At 48.8% G+C, this 15,602-nt stretch overlaps 1 protein-coding gene across 1 annotated transcript in view; it reads left to right on the top strand.

Annotated features, from left to right (window-relative positions):
- LOC144934144 (very long chain fatty acid elongase 6-like) overlaps positions 1–14,780 on the top strand; it is a 55,699-nt gene extending 40,919 nt beyond the window's left edge. The window contains exons 2-4 of the mRNA XM_078859622.1: positions 1,845–1,976; positions 7,682–7,833; positions 10,331–14,780. Of these exons, the coding sequence (XP_078715748.1) occupies positions 1,845–1,976; positions 7,682–7,833; positions 10,331–10,755 (709 nt within the window). The 3' untranslated portion in view covers positions 10,756–14,780. The remainder of the gene's footprint in view (positions 1–1,844; positions 1,977–7,681; positions 7,834–10,330) is intronic.
- The last annotated feature ends 822 nt before the right edge of the window (positions 14,781–15,602 follow it).

Below are 15,602 nucleotides of genomic sequence, written 5' to 3'. Positions count from 1 at the left end.
TAAATGAAGGTCAGGCACTGGTGTTGTGTAAATGAAGGTCATTTACACCCCTCCTCGCCGCCATTGTGTTCTGTGTCCTCTCATAAAACGGTTGCGATTTATCGTTTTGGAAGCTCCGTGAGTGAATGAGCCTCTGTTACTTGCGTTCAATTATTCAAACACTGCGTTTGTATTGTGCGCTGTTAGAAATGTCTGAATTTGCCACGAGTGTGTATTTTGAAAAGTGTGTGTTGTGCGTCTGTGTGTCTATAAGCCACTGCGTGGGGTATTGAAGTAGTGGTCATTGTACGGCACTGAAATAGCAGCTGCCTGGGTTTATTTGCTGGCAGTCACAACACCAGTGCCTGTTTTTGTCCAGTGTTTATCCGGGCCCCGCCTCTATCTACTCGGCATTAAGCTAGGTGCCAGGTGTGGCGTGAAGGTGGTTCCCTGGTGCTGACCACACACCACCACTATGTACGCGCCTTGCTAGATTGCCATCGGATGACAACGGTACAGATCGTCTGTGTGGACATTTTGAGTATTCTTCTCTTGATATACTTGGGTTTTTGGTTAAATCCACACAAAACACCCCTGAGCAATTTTGTAAATATCTGCATGCAAGGCCTTCCCCAAAGAGTCTTCCAATTACCTCCCAACCTTCTTCTGGTTATTAAATGGCATTATTATTATTACCAGCACTTGCCTCGGCTTGCTATTACCAGGTTATAATTTACTTGATTTGATTAACTGAGTTGCAGTCAATTTATAGGATGTATATAAATGTGTAATGCGTTGTTCCAATAAAACTTAACCTACTTGCCGGCAGAATACGTGTATATCCCTTTCATATTTTGTAAATAAATGCATTTAGTACACAGTCAGTTTAGAGTCCAACTAAGCTAGACATGGTCGGTCAAATCTCATCGCAGGGAGATTTAATCGGTGGTTAGCACCCTGTGGTATGAACCCCGGTAACCCAAGGTGGATTCCTGGCCAAGGCTGATATCGGTGGAAAAAGTGACATTCGAAACTAAAACCATTTTAATTTTACCTGGTAAGCCCCCACTGAGGTCTTAGCTGTTTTTTTTAAAGAAGCGACCTGGCCACAGATGATTGCTCAACGAAGTGGCTTATCTCGTGAAAATTTATAGCAGCCAAATACTCTTAAATGCATATTTCTGAATGTCGAGGGAAAAAACTGAGCACCCGGAGAAAACTCTATGCGACCACGGAGAGAGATGCGCAAACTCCAAATATACTGCAGGCGTAAGGGTCAGGATCGAACCCTCGACCTCCTGTATACCAGGCGAGTTCGTTAACATCTCTCCACCGTGGAAGAGGTCCGACCGCTTCCCCCCACCACCCTTATTAGCAGCCTGCTCTGACCAGCGGGGTGAAGTATGGTGAAAATAATCATCCTCATGACCGACGAGGCATCACAATGAGAATCTTTATTAAGACTGCACGAGGAATCCGATGCGCTATGAAGCACTTTTTTTCACAGATGTCCAGTGGGGGTGGGTCAGAAAGCTACAACAATAAAACTGATGCCAGTGCAAAATATAGGAAGGGTAAACAAGTTACTTAAAAAAAATTAGAAATACAAATTGCAAAAGTGTTTATCACTTCGTGCATGGTGAGGGGGAGGTCTCTGCGTCCATTGGTGGATTGAGATTTTCTCTGATATGAGAAAGCATTGACCTAGAAACCCCTGTTTTGGGATAAATTAGTATTTTGTAACGGTTCTTGCGTCGCGAATGGAACGCGCGCCCGATGGTTTCCCGACCGCTGACCCAAGCTGGTGCACGTGTGTTTCTCTCTCTTTCTGTCCCCCTCTCCTCTCCCTCCCTTCCTGACCGCAGGCGGAAGGCGTTCCTCTTCTCCATCGCGTACCTGGTGCTCATCTTCTGGGGGCAGCATGCCATGAAGCAGCGGCCCAAGTTTGAGCTCCGGAAGCCGCTCATGCTGTGGTCCTTGAGCTTGGCGCTGTTCAGGTGAGAAGCCGGTGCCAGGGAGAGACATCGAAGGGTGGGGGAAGGTGGGCCCTCGCCCATCGGTCATCGTCACCGTCATCACGTTGCTGTCGGTTCTAGCGAAACACGATCATCACGTTGCACGTGTATCTCGAGAACCAAAGGATGAGCAATAGGCCAAATGTCTACAAAATAAATCCCCCGCCCTGCCCTATTCCAAAATGCATGTTTGCAAACATGAACAAGAGATGTTTTCTTGTTCATGTTTTTGTTTTTTTGTTTTTTTGTTGCGGTTGCACCCGATTCAAGAGCCGAATGGCTCACAGGGCTATACCTAATTATTGAAACTTGAAAACTTGTTTTGGGAGGGTGTGACCCAACCCGGAGAGGACAAAAACGTTTAATGGCGGGACTGATCGCTTACGAGTTCTCACGAGATACGCCGGCCGTTCGTCTTCGACACCAAACGATCCGTTACTGCGTCGGGGTCGGCTGCTTGGACTCTCGCTCTCCGTGCAACCTCTACTCTGCTGTGCCTCTTCTCTCGACGTAGTCGCTGTCCCCAGTTATAGCTGACGGGGAGAGAGCGTCATATGAAGTGGAGGTGGGGGGGGGGGGGAGTCGGATTGGATGAGATGGAGGGAACTTTAGCCAGCAGAAAACTCGATTATAACACTATTTATCAGGGTATCTTGTGGGTCATTGTCTTGTCTCCAAAGCAGAGAGAGGGCATGAAAAAGCCAGAATATCATTAAAGGAAATACTTAGATGTGCAATGCCTTTAGTTCCTCCCAGTGTTTTCAGGGCACTGCATTGTGAAGTGATGTAAGGAAAGACCATGGCCTAATACAAAATTAAAATGTCACCAATTCTCAAGACATTTATTTTTAGGAGGGCCCTGCAATGGGAGGAATCCAGATCGCCCAAAAACACAAATAATTCAATACTGATAATCCAATCGCCACATGGTGTACACATGGGTGTTAAGGACAAGGGTGGTGCGTTTTTTGGATTTTTTTGTCTACATTTGTTTTTAAAATTGCTTTATATATTTTATCATCATTATCATCATCTTCTTATTATGTGTTGACTTTTGTTTTCAAACATTATTGTGGCCTAAAACCAACACCTGAAAATGCCAACTTTTAACAATCGATAATTGTGGTCAAAATGCGATTGAGTGGTATCCTTAAAAGGGGTGTGTGGCTACTGATCGCCGTTATAACTCTCCAGCTGGGTGTTATCGGTGTGGTAGCGACATGTACACTTGCTTTTACAAGCCTTCCGAATAAGCTCGGAGGCATGAATGCATATTATGTTGAACTTCTTTCGCGAATTCGTACGTAGCCAACCGTGCTAATCGGGGGTTCGGGGAAGGACAACAAACTTAAACACAAAGCAGTTCTACAGAAGTTAGTTTTCAAGCTAGCATGAATGCATTAACTCAGTCCCATCTGTTTAACAACATGGTCATGAAAATTCTCGTCAAGATGATCCAGTATAGATACAATTTTAGTTTCAAAAAGGTGTTACTATGAAGGACTTGCCCTGTGAAAATGTAAAAATAATTTTACCAAAAAACCAACGGCTCTGGGAATAGTATCCGTGTGGTAGTGCTGGCTTATTGCTTATCCTGTTTGTGTCGGCTCTGTAAAGCAGCAGAGCTATTCCCAATATCCAGTCCACGTGAACCACCATGGTCCACTCTTCCATGATTATCTTGGTCTTCTTTGTCCGAATGCAAATGAAGTAATTGCATGCTGCATGCGCCTGGTGATTGGTAAACAGCCGCTGCATTTTATGCTGAAAGCACTGATTAAAATGTATAGTGCACTTGACCTGGATGTTGCAGTGGTGAGGTGTTAACTACCTCGCCTGGTATGAATGACTTAATGGGTTCGATCCTGACCCTGTGATGCCTGCTATATATTTTCAAGTTTCCATCTTCCCTATCCCCATCGTCGCTTGGATTTTTCTCCGGGTCCTCCGGTTTTGCCCTCCACATTTTAGAAACGTGCGTTTTTAGAGTATTTGGCTGCTAGAAGTTTTCCACCTGATAAGCCACTTAGTTGAGCTATCATTTGTGGCCAGGTCGCTTCTGAAAACGAGCTATATTGCTCGGTGAGCCTTACCGGGTAAAATTTAAAATTATTTTAATTAGCTTAGTTTTTCAACGGGTACGTTTCTTCACTAGCAACCTAAGCTCACGAAAAAATGCGTACACCAGAAAATGTTCAACATTACGGCCGCAACGTGTTAAGACTTCGTTTTGGATGAATAATACACAGACCTCTAATAGCTAATAGCTCAATGGGCCTTACCTGGTAAAATGAAAAATTGTTTAGTTTTTCCTTACTATACCTGGGACAAAGATCCCCCCCATGTAGCATTTAACAAACTGTCGGGGCAATTGCTGTTAGCGAGCACCTACTGACGGCTGGCACGTTATTAAAGGGGGTGGGTGCCCAACACCACGCCCGGACCGCCTTAGTATCCCCAGTGCTGACGTTTACACACCGAACTAAGTGCTCATTTAAGGCCGAGTCAACCTCAGGGAAGCCCAGGACCGATTCAAATGTTCACAACCTAGTCTTGGCCGCAAGCGGGAATAAAACTCTGATCGCCAGGTTCTTAGCGTGGTGCGCTAACCGCCGTGCCAACATGCTCCACCTCTGAGATACGTGCGCATGCATAATACCTCTTTCATAGAATCGGTGCTCTTTGCATGACGTGGTTCACACAATATAATATATTTATTCAAATTAGCACGCTCTTCGTCGTAGGATCATCTGGCGTATGCAGTGTGTGTGACGTCTTAATTAGTATTTTAACGAAGATTTGCTAAGCATGAAACGAAACGCAGGTAATTTTCTGCTCTTCCCACAGGAGAAGAGAAAAAATATGATTGCCGAGTTCAGTGTTTACCGATAGAACTTCCCTCCTAGGTTATTTACGGTCGTGCTGAAATCTCTCCGTGTTTGTCGGTGTTGTTACCGCGTGTTTTTCGGCACGATGTCCGACGTTTTGCTACCGTGTGCTGGGAGTTAAGGAACTGAATACTTTAGCTATAAACTTAACTCTTTTTCGATTTAAAGCTTTTGTGACTGCAGGGATTCATCTTCTTGGTTCTTTCGGTAAAGTCACGTCTACTGGACGGACCTGTTCTCCACCTGAGGACGGCTGCTTGCGTTGTGGCCGAAACGTCGTGAGAATAATTTTATTATGTTTTATTTTTATTATTTTATTACTTCCCTTCTACGTGACTTTACCGAAAAAACCAAGAAGAAGGTTAACTCTTGTTGTTTTACCAGGTGAGGCACACTGAGATTTGTAGCTCTTTTTCAGAAGCGACCTGGCCGCAATGATAGCTCATCGAAGTGGAAATGTATAGCTGGCAAGTACTCTAAACGCATGACATTGATTTAAAATGTGGAGAGAAAAACCGGAGGACCCGCAGGGAAAAGAAAAAAAACAACACAACCACGGGTAGAGAGACACGCAAACTCAAAATATACAGCAGGCTTCAGGTTCGTGATCAAACCCACGACCTCCTGTATACCATGCGAGGTAGTTAACATCTTGCCACTGCGGTGCCCTTGGTGTACAGCTCGACGTTTCTGATGTGGCGCGAATCGTCAGGCACTATGGCGAACAAAGCGCACCGCGGCTTAACGGCGCTTTGAGAGCTGTTCATCTCGGATTCTCCCTCGCTGCGCCTGGCACGCGCTCGCTGGAGTGCGTGTAACCTACGCGTTCCAACCTCGAGCAGTCCTTGGATGTCCAGCGGTCAAGTCTCGCACACGTGCAGGAGCTACTCTGCTGAAATCTAGATCTTGTCGAGGGAAGTTCTCGTGCCAGACCTGCGTCGCTTGACATCGCAACGTATGCGCGCGTGTCAAGGTCTCGCGAAACTCCACCGTAGATGATGTTGTCGCGAGGTCCTAACCTGGTGTCAAGCATGACACGTCGCCGCTCACCTTTCCTGTCTTTTAAATAAAGGAGCGAACAAACCCTGGGCAGGGCAAATATCGCGTGACGGGGGCGGGGGGGGGGCGGCAGATTCGTTGGTTGCGCAGTGACGGTGGCGGCAGGTTCGACGTGCTAAACAATTAAACACGATGCCGTTTTCAAGGCTGCGGGCGGCGGTTGATGGTTGTTCGCGGAATGTTTGCCACAGTTGGGGTTAGGGTTGCCCTCTCGTATTGTGTCGCTGTAGCTTGACCGCCCTTGTTGCTTTTTACGTCTTTGATCCGCCGCCTCTGCGGGAGAGCTCGTGCCGGGTTTGAAAAGCCTTCGCCTTTCGGCAACAGCCACTGCCTTGCTGCGTTTCGAAGGGAATGTTGGCGCGAGTGGGCACAGCTCGGGAGCTCTGCGGCTCTTTGTCGCGCAGTGTAAATATTGAAAGGGATGTTCAGCAGGCAGCACTTGATCCCGCTTCTCTTGCTGCGACGTTGCTAGCTTCTCGGTTTTCACTGCGACGTGGTGTTGAGAGCTGTGTTACGTGCAATGTCGTGGTCCCAGGGCTATGTATGCATGGAAGGCGTGATGAGAGTCGGTGCCTTCCTGCTGTTGGTGAGCACGCCTTTGTGTGTTTAAGATCAAAGTTGTTGACGTAGTTATTCTTGTCTTTATTGCCCTGACTTGTACAACTCCGTCAGTGACTTGGTCCATAAAATGTTTCGAAATCAACCTTGAACCTTGAATACACTACATCGATTTAAACCCAGCTAAGAGCCAATGGATTGATCAACAATTACAATGGAAAGCAACACATTTACATTTTAGACATAATTAGGTGGCTTTGTGGGTACTGCGCTATAACCCCAACGAGCGCAGAGTTCAATCGCCCTGGTCATGGCTCGCGTCACCTGCGAATAATATCTGAACCTACCTTGAACCCGGGCCCTCCTTCTTTGCCAATCCACGCTCGGCAGTACGCCGAGGTATTGACGACCAAAACCTCGTGACCAACAACGGCGTTGGAGGAAGGCCCTCCTCCCCTCACCGGATTGAAAAACGAGTACAAATATTCAAGTTGCATGTTTCTCATAGCTTTCTTCACCGTAGAGTTCTTGGAGTTCTTCTTGATGCGTCTCTCCGTCAAAGGCCACACAAACGGGGATAATTTAGGAAGCTATTGTTGCTTACACTGTGATCATCTTGATTTTGGGTGGTTTTCAGGATGTCCATTATTCCGTTGTGACCAAATTGGAAATCGATGTAATCATCTCACGATAACTGCCCCTCTCACAGAAGCAAGGTGTCAGTTTAAAAAAAAAAAATCCAAGGGGCAATGGTTGTAAAATTAAAAAAATCTATCCTTGGTCTGAGTGTCGGTAAAAATAACTCCTGCTCGTTAGCGCTGATGGGGTGAGCAGCAGCAGCAGCAGCAGGCATGTAACGATCACCCCCCCCCCCCCGCCAGTTTATGGATGGGCCGAGATTCGACTTGAAAATCCGGCTTTTTTTTCTCCCACCTTTTTGTTTGAATTGCATTTTTTTAATTGTTGGTTGCGTCTCATTTGTGCCATTCTTTTTATTCGGTCTATTGTCCAAAAAGCATATACATTTGCAGAATCCATAATTCATATATTCCCGTAAGCTTGAGAATAGATTTAATCCATTTATTAATTAATGCGTTGTTATACCCCTGGTCACGTGTGTGCAAGATCTTGCCAACGCTGACGGTTGCCGCCTCCCTCTCCCCGCGCGCTTTTCTCCTGCAGCATCATCGGCGCCGTGCGAACCGGCGCGTACATGTGGTACATCCTCTCCACCAACGGCCTGCAGCAGTCTGTGTGCGACCAAAGCTTCTACAACGGGCCCGTCAGCAAGTTCTGGGCCTACGCTTTCGTGCTGAGCAAGGCCCCCGAGCTAGGTAAGCCCTGAGGCCTGGGAACCGGGCTGACCTTTTGTGTCACATGTGCTCGCAGGTAAAGATGGAGGGGATTGCCACTGAAGGGACGACCACACAATTCAATTACCGCTGGCACGTCATGGCCATGTTTGGTAGACATTTAGTGATTCCTCTATTACGTGGTTTGTTGAATTGTGACGATTTCTTGGTCACAATTCGATTCGTGGGTTGCTATTTAATTGTTTTTACCGTTATGGTTGAATGCATTGCCTATGGCAATAATAATATGCTTATTATTTACCCAGGAATGCCCTCTTTCAAGAGCCCTGTGTTACAATTTGTGGCCAGTATTATTTACGAGTGTCTGGCATGTGGAAGCGAGCTGAAGTACTTGGAGAAAATACATGCGGGGGGGATCACACTCAAAGCTGCGCACAGGTCAATTCAATCCACAGGCAGACTCAATCCTGGCGCCTTGCAGTCACCAAACCAACAACACCTGCTACGCACTTGTGGTCACCCAATTTTCAAGTAGTAACCAGGCTCATCCCTCCTCACCTTCCGAGATCGTATGAGAACTCGTGCACATTCATGGTGATTTAAACGAAACTGTAAAAAATTTTATTTTACCAGGTTTTTTTTTAGCCCTTTTTCAGAAGCGACCTAGCCACAAATGATAGCTCAAGAAAGTGGCTTATCACGTGGAAATTTATAGCAGCCAAATACTCTAAATATATGCTTCTAAATGTGGGGCGGGCGAAAACCAGAGGACACGGAGAAAAATCCACACGACCACGGGGAGAGAGAGACACGCAGACTCCAAAATATACAGCAGCAGGCGTCAGGGTCGGGATCGAACCCACGACCTCCTGTATACCAGGCGAGGTAGTCGACATCTCGCCACTGTGCTTGTAGGCTAAAACCCCCTCGCTGTGTGAAGTCAAGAGTGGGTTACGCGGTATGCTGACGAAGAGCGGCTGCCCCACCGCGAGAGGTTCCATTTCACGGCACGACACGGGAAGCACCGCTACTGGAACATAACGTTGGGAAAACAAAAATAACCCCACCACCGCAGGGTGCGGGGGGGATGGAAGATAAACGAGCAGAAAAAAAAATGCAGCGCAACGGCGTTGGCAGCCAACTCGGCACGAGCCTCGGCGCTGTCGAGCCCGTGCCGTTTTTTTTTCTTTTTTGCCCTCCGCTCGTGCCAAGCTGGACTGGAGCAGCGGCAATTTTGTGAAACTGCCTCCGTAGGCAGGCTTGCCCTTGTCTCCCGGCTGCCGTGTATCACGCGCCAGCGCTTGTCTGCCAGGAGCGTGTGTACAGGGGGGTAGCCGAGGGCACGAAGCCAACAACCCTGGCAAAGGCGGCATCCCTCCCTGGCCCACCAGCGCGATCAAATATGCAACCGTTACAAAGCGGTGTCATTCGATCCCGACCCTTTGACGCCTTTATATTTGGCGTTTGCGTGTCTCTCTCTCTATGGTCGCGTGGATTTTTTTTTCCCCGGACCCTCCGGTATTTCCCTCCCACATTGAGAATCCGACGTACGTTTAAGAGTATTTGGCTGTTATACGTTTTTCGCACGATAAGTCACTTATTTGGGCTATCATTCGTGGCCAAGATCGCTTCTGAAAAAAAGCTGTAAGGCTCGGTGGGCCATACTTGGTAAAATAAAGAGTTTAAAATGTTTTTTCTTGGCGTCTGGCCACGAGTCGTCTGTCGCGACTGCGCGGACGGCTCGTGAGTCGTCCTGGGGATAACATTTTTTATTTATTTAACCAAACGTAATATTACACATCTATTTTTTACACCCTTCAGCCGCCGATGCGACATGCTTACGCATGCCGTCTAGGAATTAAGCAAAGTAATCCCACGTGATTCAGTTGTGTACGAGGTTTGAAATGTGCATGGAAGGGATATTTAGGTTTGTCTGTCCTTGGGTTATTCAATTCCCCAGCTCGTGCGTGCCGTGCACGCATTGCAATGCGTCGTGGGTGAAGAAGCTGATGAATTTGTCAAACATAACAGTACATCCTGTGCGTTGGCACACGTTGGCACGGTGCATGCGAATCCTGCATTGCGTTTATAGCAGAGCAACTAAATGGGGCCTGATATAATGGGACTAATATTGTAGTTATATTTATTTGGTTTAATATATGTACCAGCTTTGGTTGTTACATTATCACTGCTGCTCTCAACATCCATTTGTTTTCATTCTTGGCACCTCTGCCCCTTTCTCTCCATCTCTCTGCCCATCTGATCATCTGCTCCTTGAACCTCACATCTGGTTTGCCTGCCTCGCTACCTGCCTATTTATCTTTCTATCCCCCCCCCACCCCCCCCCCGTCTCGTTGTGTACATTCCACTCCCTGTCTCGCCGTCCCTCTCCATCTCCCACCCGTGCATCCCATTGCTTCACTCTTTCAACGTCAACCTCTTCCTACCTTCTCCCCAACTCAACGCCTCTCCTTGCCGCCCCCCCCACCTCCACACATTCCCCTGCGCGCGCACGCAGGAGACACCATCTTCATCGTGCTGCGAAAGCAGAAGCTGATCTTCCTGCACTGGTACCACCACGTGACGGTGCTGCTCTACTCCTGGTACTCCTACAAGGACATGGTGGCCGGCGGCGGCTGGTTCATGACGGTCAACTACGGGGTGCACGCCGTCATGTACTCGTACTACGCCATGCGCGCCGCCGGCATGCGAGTGCCTCGCCTGCTCGCCATGCTCATCACGACCACGCAGATCGGGCAGATGGTGCTCGGCTGCTTCGTCAACGTGCTCGTCTACCGCTGGATGCGCCAGGGCCAGTGCTCCTCCTACGTGGAGAACATCGTGTGGTCCTCGCTCATGTACTTCAGCTACCTGCTGCTGTTCTGCCACTTCTTCTACGACGCATACCTCAGGCCGCAGAGGAGAAGCCTCAAGATTGAGTGAGCGTGCCCCGCCCTGCCCCCCCCCCACACCAAGGGAGAGACGGACGGAGGGAGGGAGGGGGATTTGGGTTGAGGCGACTTGGTGAGTCGTTGAGGTCTGTGAGGAGAGAGGCGTTGCCTTCCCATGCCCCCCCACCCACCCCCTGGGTGTCGTGATCCTGCCCGCTTGCTGGTCTGGCCACTCGCCTCACCGGCTCGCCTGCCCACACCTTACACCGCCCCCAACCGTTCTCCCTCCCGTCCGTTCGTCCATCCATCCATCCCAGGCCAGCCTCCCTTACCCCTCCCCTCTCATCCTTCCGGATTGGCATTTTCCCGAAATATTCTCCGGCACCTGGGACGACCGGGCGCATCCATCCTGAGGTTTAAAACGGACAGTAAGCGGAGCAAAGTTCTTCTTCCTATATCACACCAGACGGTTTTACTCACACGCAACGCTTGTAGGACATAATGTACTGTGAAGAGAAGCAAATTTTAAAATGATATATATATAGTTGTTTTGGCGTGTTTTGTTGCCAATTCATCGTGATTTTTTTGTGTTCTGTTTATTTAATTGGATAATCAAACGCATTCCGATCGTTTCCTCTTCAACTTCACCAATTCAACCACCCACCCACCCCCCCACCGGCCCCATTAAACTGCTCGTGCCGATTTCCCCCCCCCGGTGTTGAGCCGCGTCGCCTAAACCTGGCAGCGAGGCTGTGGGTGAGACTCCCCACCCCCCCACCACCGAGCACGCTCGAGCGTGTGCCCCGTCCGTGCTTGGCGCGTGAGAAAGAGTTTGTTGTGTTGCATACTGACCGACTTGGCCAGGCCCACGTGGCCAGTGCGTGGAGGAGGGAGGGAGGGAGGAGGTGGGGGCGGTGGGGGCCCCCTGCACATGCCTCTGGGAACGGCGCGCGGCTCTGGGACAGTCTAAAATGCTCTGACGTGGTACGAACCCAACGCTTGACTTGTTAATGAATCTATCCCCCCCCCCCCCACCTTAGTCCCATGTGCTGATCACGTGTGATAATAGATTCAATGCAATGATGTTTGGTGTACCCGTTGGCGCTCCTTCCCAAACCGTTTTGACTGCTCCGAGTGCACGCGTTTGTCGCAAGACGAGAGAGCCCGCTGACCTTCAGGTGACGGGTGGCTTTTGTGAACCTGGTCCAGACCTCCTCGCCTAGGTCGACTCGACCTAAAATGAACACCTGTTCGTGATTTGGCCCCACCGTGCACCCGCCTATCTATCCCCTCTTGTGCGACGCGCAGGCCTTGATAGGTTATCGCTCGCAGCACGTGCCTGATACAAAGACAAAACACCCCCCCATAGCCTTAACAGACTGTCGGGGCAAGTGCCGTTAGCAAGCAACTATGAAGGCTGGCACGGCACACGAGGGGGTGGGCGGCCAGCACCACGCCCAGCCGCGTCTGTCTTCCTCTTGGAGATGTTTACAAACCGCACCAGGTACTCATTAGAGGCAGTCTACCTAGGGGAGACCCATGACCAGTTCAGATAATCGTTGCTGGTTGGTGTTGGCTGTGGGCGGGAATCACACTCTGGTCTGCCGGGTTCGTAGCGCAACGCGCTAACCGCTGCACTACCGCTCCCCTGTTATATGATTTGGCCCCACCATACCCCTCCCTCTACCTATCCCCTCGTTGTGTGACGTGCTGGCCTTAATAGGTTCTCGCTCTTGGCACGTGCCTGATACGCGCGCGCACACATCCACACTCACACGTGCATACCATGTACAAAGTTTACTGGGGGGGGGGGGGAAAGACAAAGTGCAGAGGTTGCGGCTCTCTTCCATCCTTTACATTTGAGAAGCAGTCGCGGAGCAGTTTGGAGTTGCAGTTTGAACGCCTCCCAACCGCGGCTGCGGGACGCCGACTGCACACTGCCGTGGGGCTGAAGCCCTCCACCCCCCCCCCCCCCAAGTCCACCCTCGATCTCCGACCGCTTCAAGCGGAATTTCAGCACGGGCTCCTCCACCCCATGCGCCGCCCTCCCGTGAACCCGGATGCTCGCTCGCGAACGACGATCTCGTTCGTCCACGCAGCTCGCTCACCGTCACGGTGCCGAAGAAGGAACACCGCTCGCACTCTCGCTCGCTCGGGGGGGGGGGGGGGGGCTGCACTGCGTCAGGGACGCGGTCAATTTATTCCCGTGGTTGTTTTCAATCCCCCTCCGCCTCGTCTCTGAAATGCTTTAATGTACCAAATGTCGATTTGTCCAAATGTGTGATCGGGGGGCTCTGTTTGTTATTGAAATGAGAAGAAATGAAAATGTCCTACGTGTTTTTTTGTTTTTCTCTGCGGAATCGTGAAGATTTGCTTTCGCGGTCTCAACGGTCAAAAGTTGCACTCGCTTCTGCACATCGCGCAGTCACCTCGCAGCGAGGGGTTTCTCGTCCGTGGATTTTTTTAAAAACCAAACATCCATGTTAAAAAAAAAGAATAATGTTAATAAAATAAACTGTCTGTTTTAACCCCCCCCCTGCCGCCCATTCCCCGAAGGAATTTTTTTTTTTACTTTAATTGCATTTAATGTCGGAGCTGGCGAGCGATTTTTTTTTTTTTGGATCCACCTTCCGGCGAGATGAACGGGTCCCCCAACCGAGGCCGAGAGCGGTTGAGGCAAACCGTGCCGCCACTCGCTCGCGGCTCCGGTGCCCCCTTGCGTTGCCCCTCGCCGCACCCTCTACTACGGAAGAGAGCTGGGCCCTACTGCGTGTCATCAGGGGTGACAGCCGGAGGTGGCAATGTTAGATGGGCGGGGGGGGGGGCAGCGAACATTCTTTTGCAGATGCAGTTCCGTTGGTCTCGGTTGCCTTTTGAATGTTTGATTTACATTTTAAGCAGTACCTCCTGTTGTTACAAGGGCTACGGTTGCGCGTCTTCACGTCCGGCGCAGTTATGATTTCATTCGTTTGTTTGCGCTGGCCTGTTTGTGTGTGTGTTACGCGGTGGTGTAGCGGTTAGCGATAAGAACCCGGCGGCCGGAGTTCGATTCCTACTCGCGGCCAACACCGGTGATGATTATCTGAACCGATCCTGGGCCTCCCCTAGGTCGACTCGGCCTCAGGAGTACCTGGTGCGGTGTGTAAAAACATCGCCACTGGGGAGACAAAGGCGGTCGGGCGTGGTGTTGGCCACCCAACCCCTTCGTGTGGGATCTATGTTTTGTTTTTGTGTTGCGCAAGAGCACCTTGGCTCAACATTCACCACAATGCTTGCTTGGTTTCCCCCCGTCTGATGTGTGATTCCCGTTGTGTTTATAATGACAATGACCATTGAACCACCTCTTCCACAGCCCTGCCTGCCACCCCACCACCTATCCCAGAAACAATGCAATATGCTGCCTACAATATCCAACAGTTGTGGCCTCGTAATAGCTGCCAATGCGAGTGTTTGAGATTAACTTTGAATTGCATTATCTTTCAATGTGGAAGGGTGGGGACGAACCATTTTTCATGATTATAGGTTTTTTTTTTGCACAAACCATCTCTGATCATTTGTATTAGTCCCACTTTAATCCTATGGGATTATGGATCAGCCGTAGTCTTGGAAGTCCGATTTGAAAGGGTATTTTTTAAATTTAATATGTACGACACGCATGCGACCAAATGTATCTGCGTGTGCGTATGGCATGGACCTCAAGTTGACCATAAAGTTTCAACATTTGTTCCTGGTGGCTTTGTACGACGAGAATTTGAACTTTGAAACGACGCTTGCTCTTAATTTATTTTCTGCACACATTATTTTGCTTCTACCCCTGGGCGTTTTGTAATTTCCACTTGGGCGGTATTTGTTACGTTCACAAAAATATCTATATATAAATGCCCCCTTGATTTTTTTTGACATACCAGCAAAAGTAAAAACCCCAACATTGTTGGAAATAAAAAAAGAATGTTTAATTTATATTGCGTGCTTCGTAATAAGATGAACATTATCGGCAGGCAGGTGGGGTGGGGGGGGAGGTCCGTACGTTTTTAGAAAGTTTTTTGACGTATTGCATACCTGCTTATAACATTTTAATTTTCCCAATGCGACCGGGACTGGGGGGGGGGGTAGGTCTGTGGAGCCGTTTGGTGATGGGACGGGGGGAGGGGGGCAGCGCCGTGTTTGTTGCGAGCCGCTGGTGTTGAGACCTGGCACCAGAACGCAGGTTAATCGGGCTTCCCGCGGGTCCAAAACTATTTAAAGTTAAAACTAAAACTTTCGTTAAAGTAACGTAGTTAAAAAAAAATGAAATTAAAATTAATAAAAAATAAATAGCTTTTTATTATTTTATGTTTTATTAATTTTAATTTCTATTTTTTACCTACGTGACTTTACCGAAAGAACTAAGAGTATGAATCCTTGCAGACACGAAAGCTTCAAATCTAGAATAAAAACTTAAACGTTGAAGCCTCCAACGCCCAACAGCCAATGATATTCCAAAAATGAATTGCACACCTCTCCTCCGGGCTTTTAATAAAAATGTCAACCACGCGCACAACGCTACGTTTGTGATGGCATCGATGTTGGGCATCTTAACGATTCGCCTGCCTTGAGATTTAGGGGAATTGTCACGATGTTAGATCTCGCTTTGATTTAAGATGTATTTAAAACAAATACATGTTTGCATTGTGTTACATGTGCCCCTTGCTGGCTGGAGGAGTCGCCCTGACTCCATTACCACAGATATGAAATTAACTAAATTGATCATTTTATACACACACACACACGATTCAAAGCATTGTATTGTGAGTGTTAGGCTCAGTTTTAATTAATATGTGGATCATTACACGCCGAATATTTGTGATGGCACGTCGCGGGTGCTGGGACATGGACTGGTGACGACAGGACATGTATATT

Source organism: Lampetra fluviatilis, chromosome 9 (assembly GCF_964198595.1).
Source record: "Lampetra fluviatilis chromosome 9, kcLamFluv1.1, whole genome shotgun sequence".
Lineage (NCBI taxonomy): Eukaryota > Metazoa > Chordata > Hyperoartia > Petromyzontiformes > Petromyzontidae > Lampetra > Lampetra fluviatilis.
Note: the sequence above shows the minus strand (reverse complement) of the source record. Positions and strands in the feature narration are given on the sequence as shown.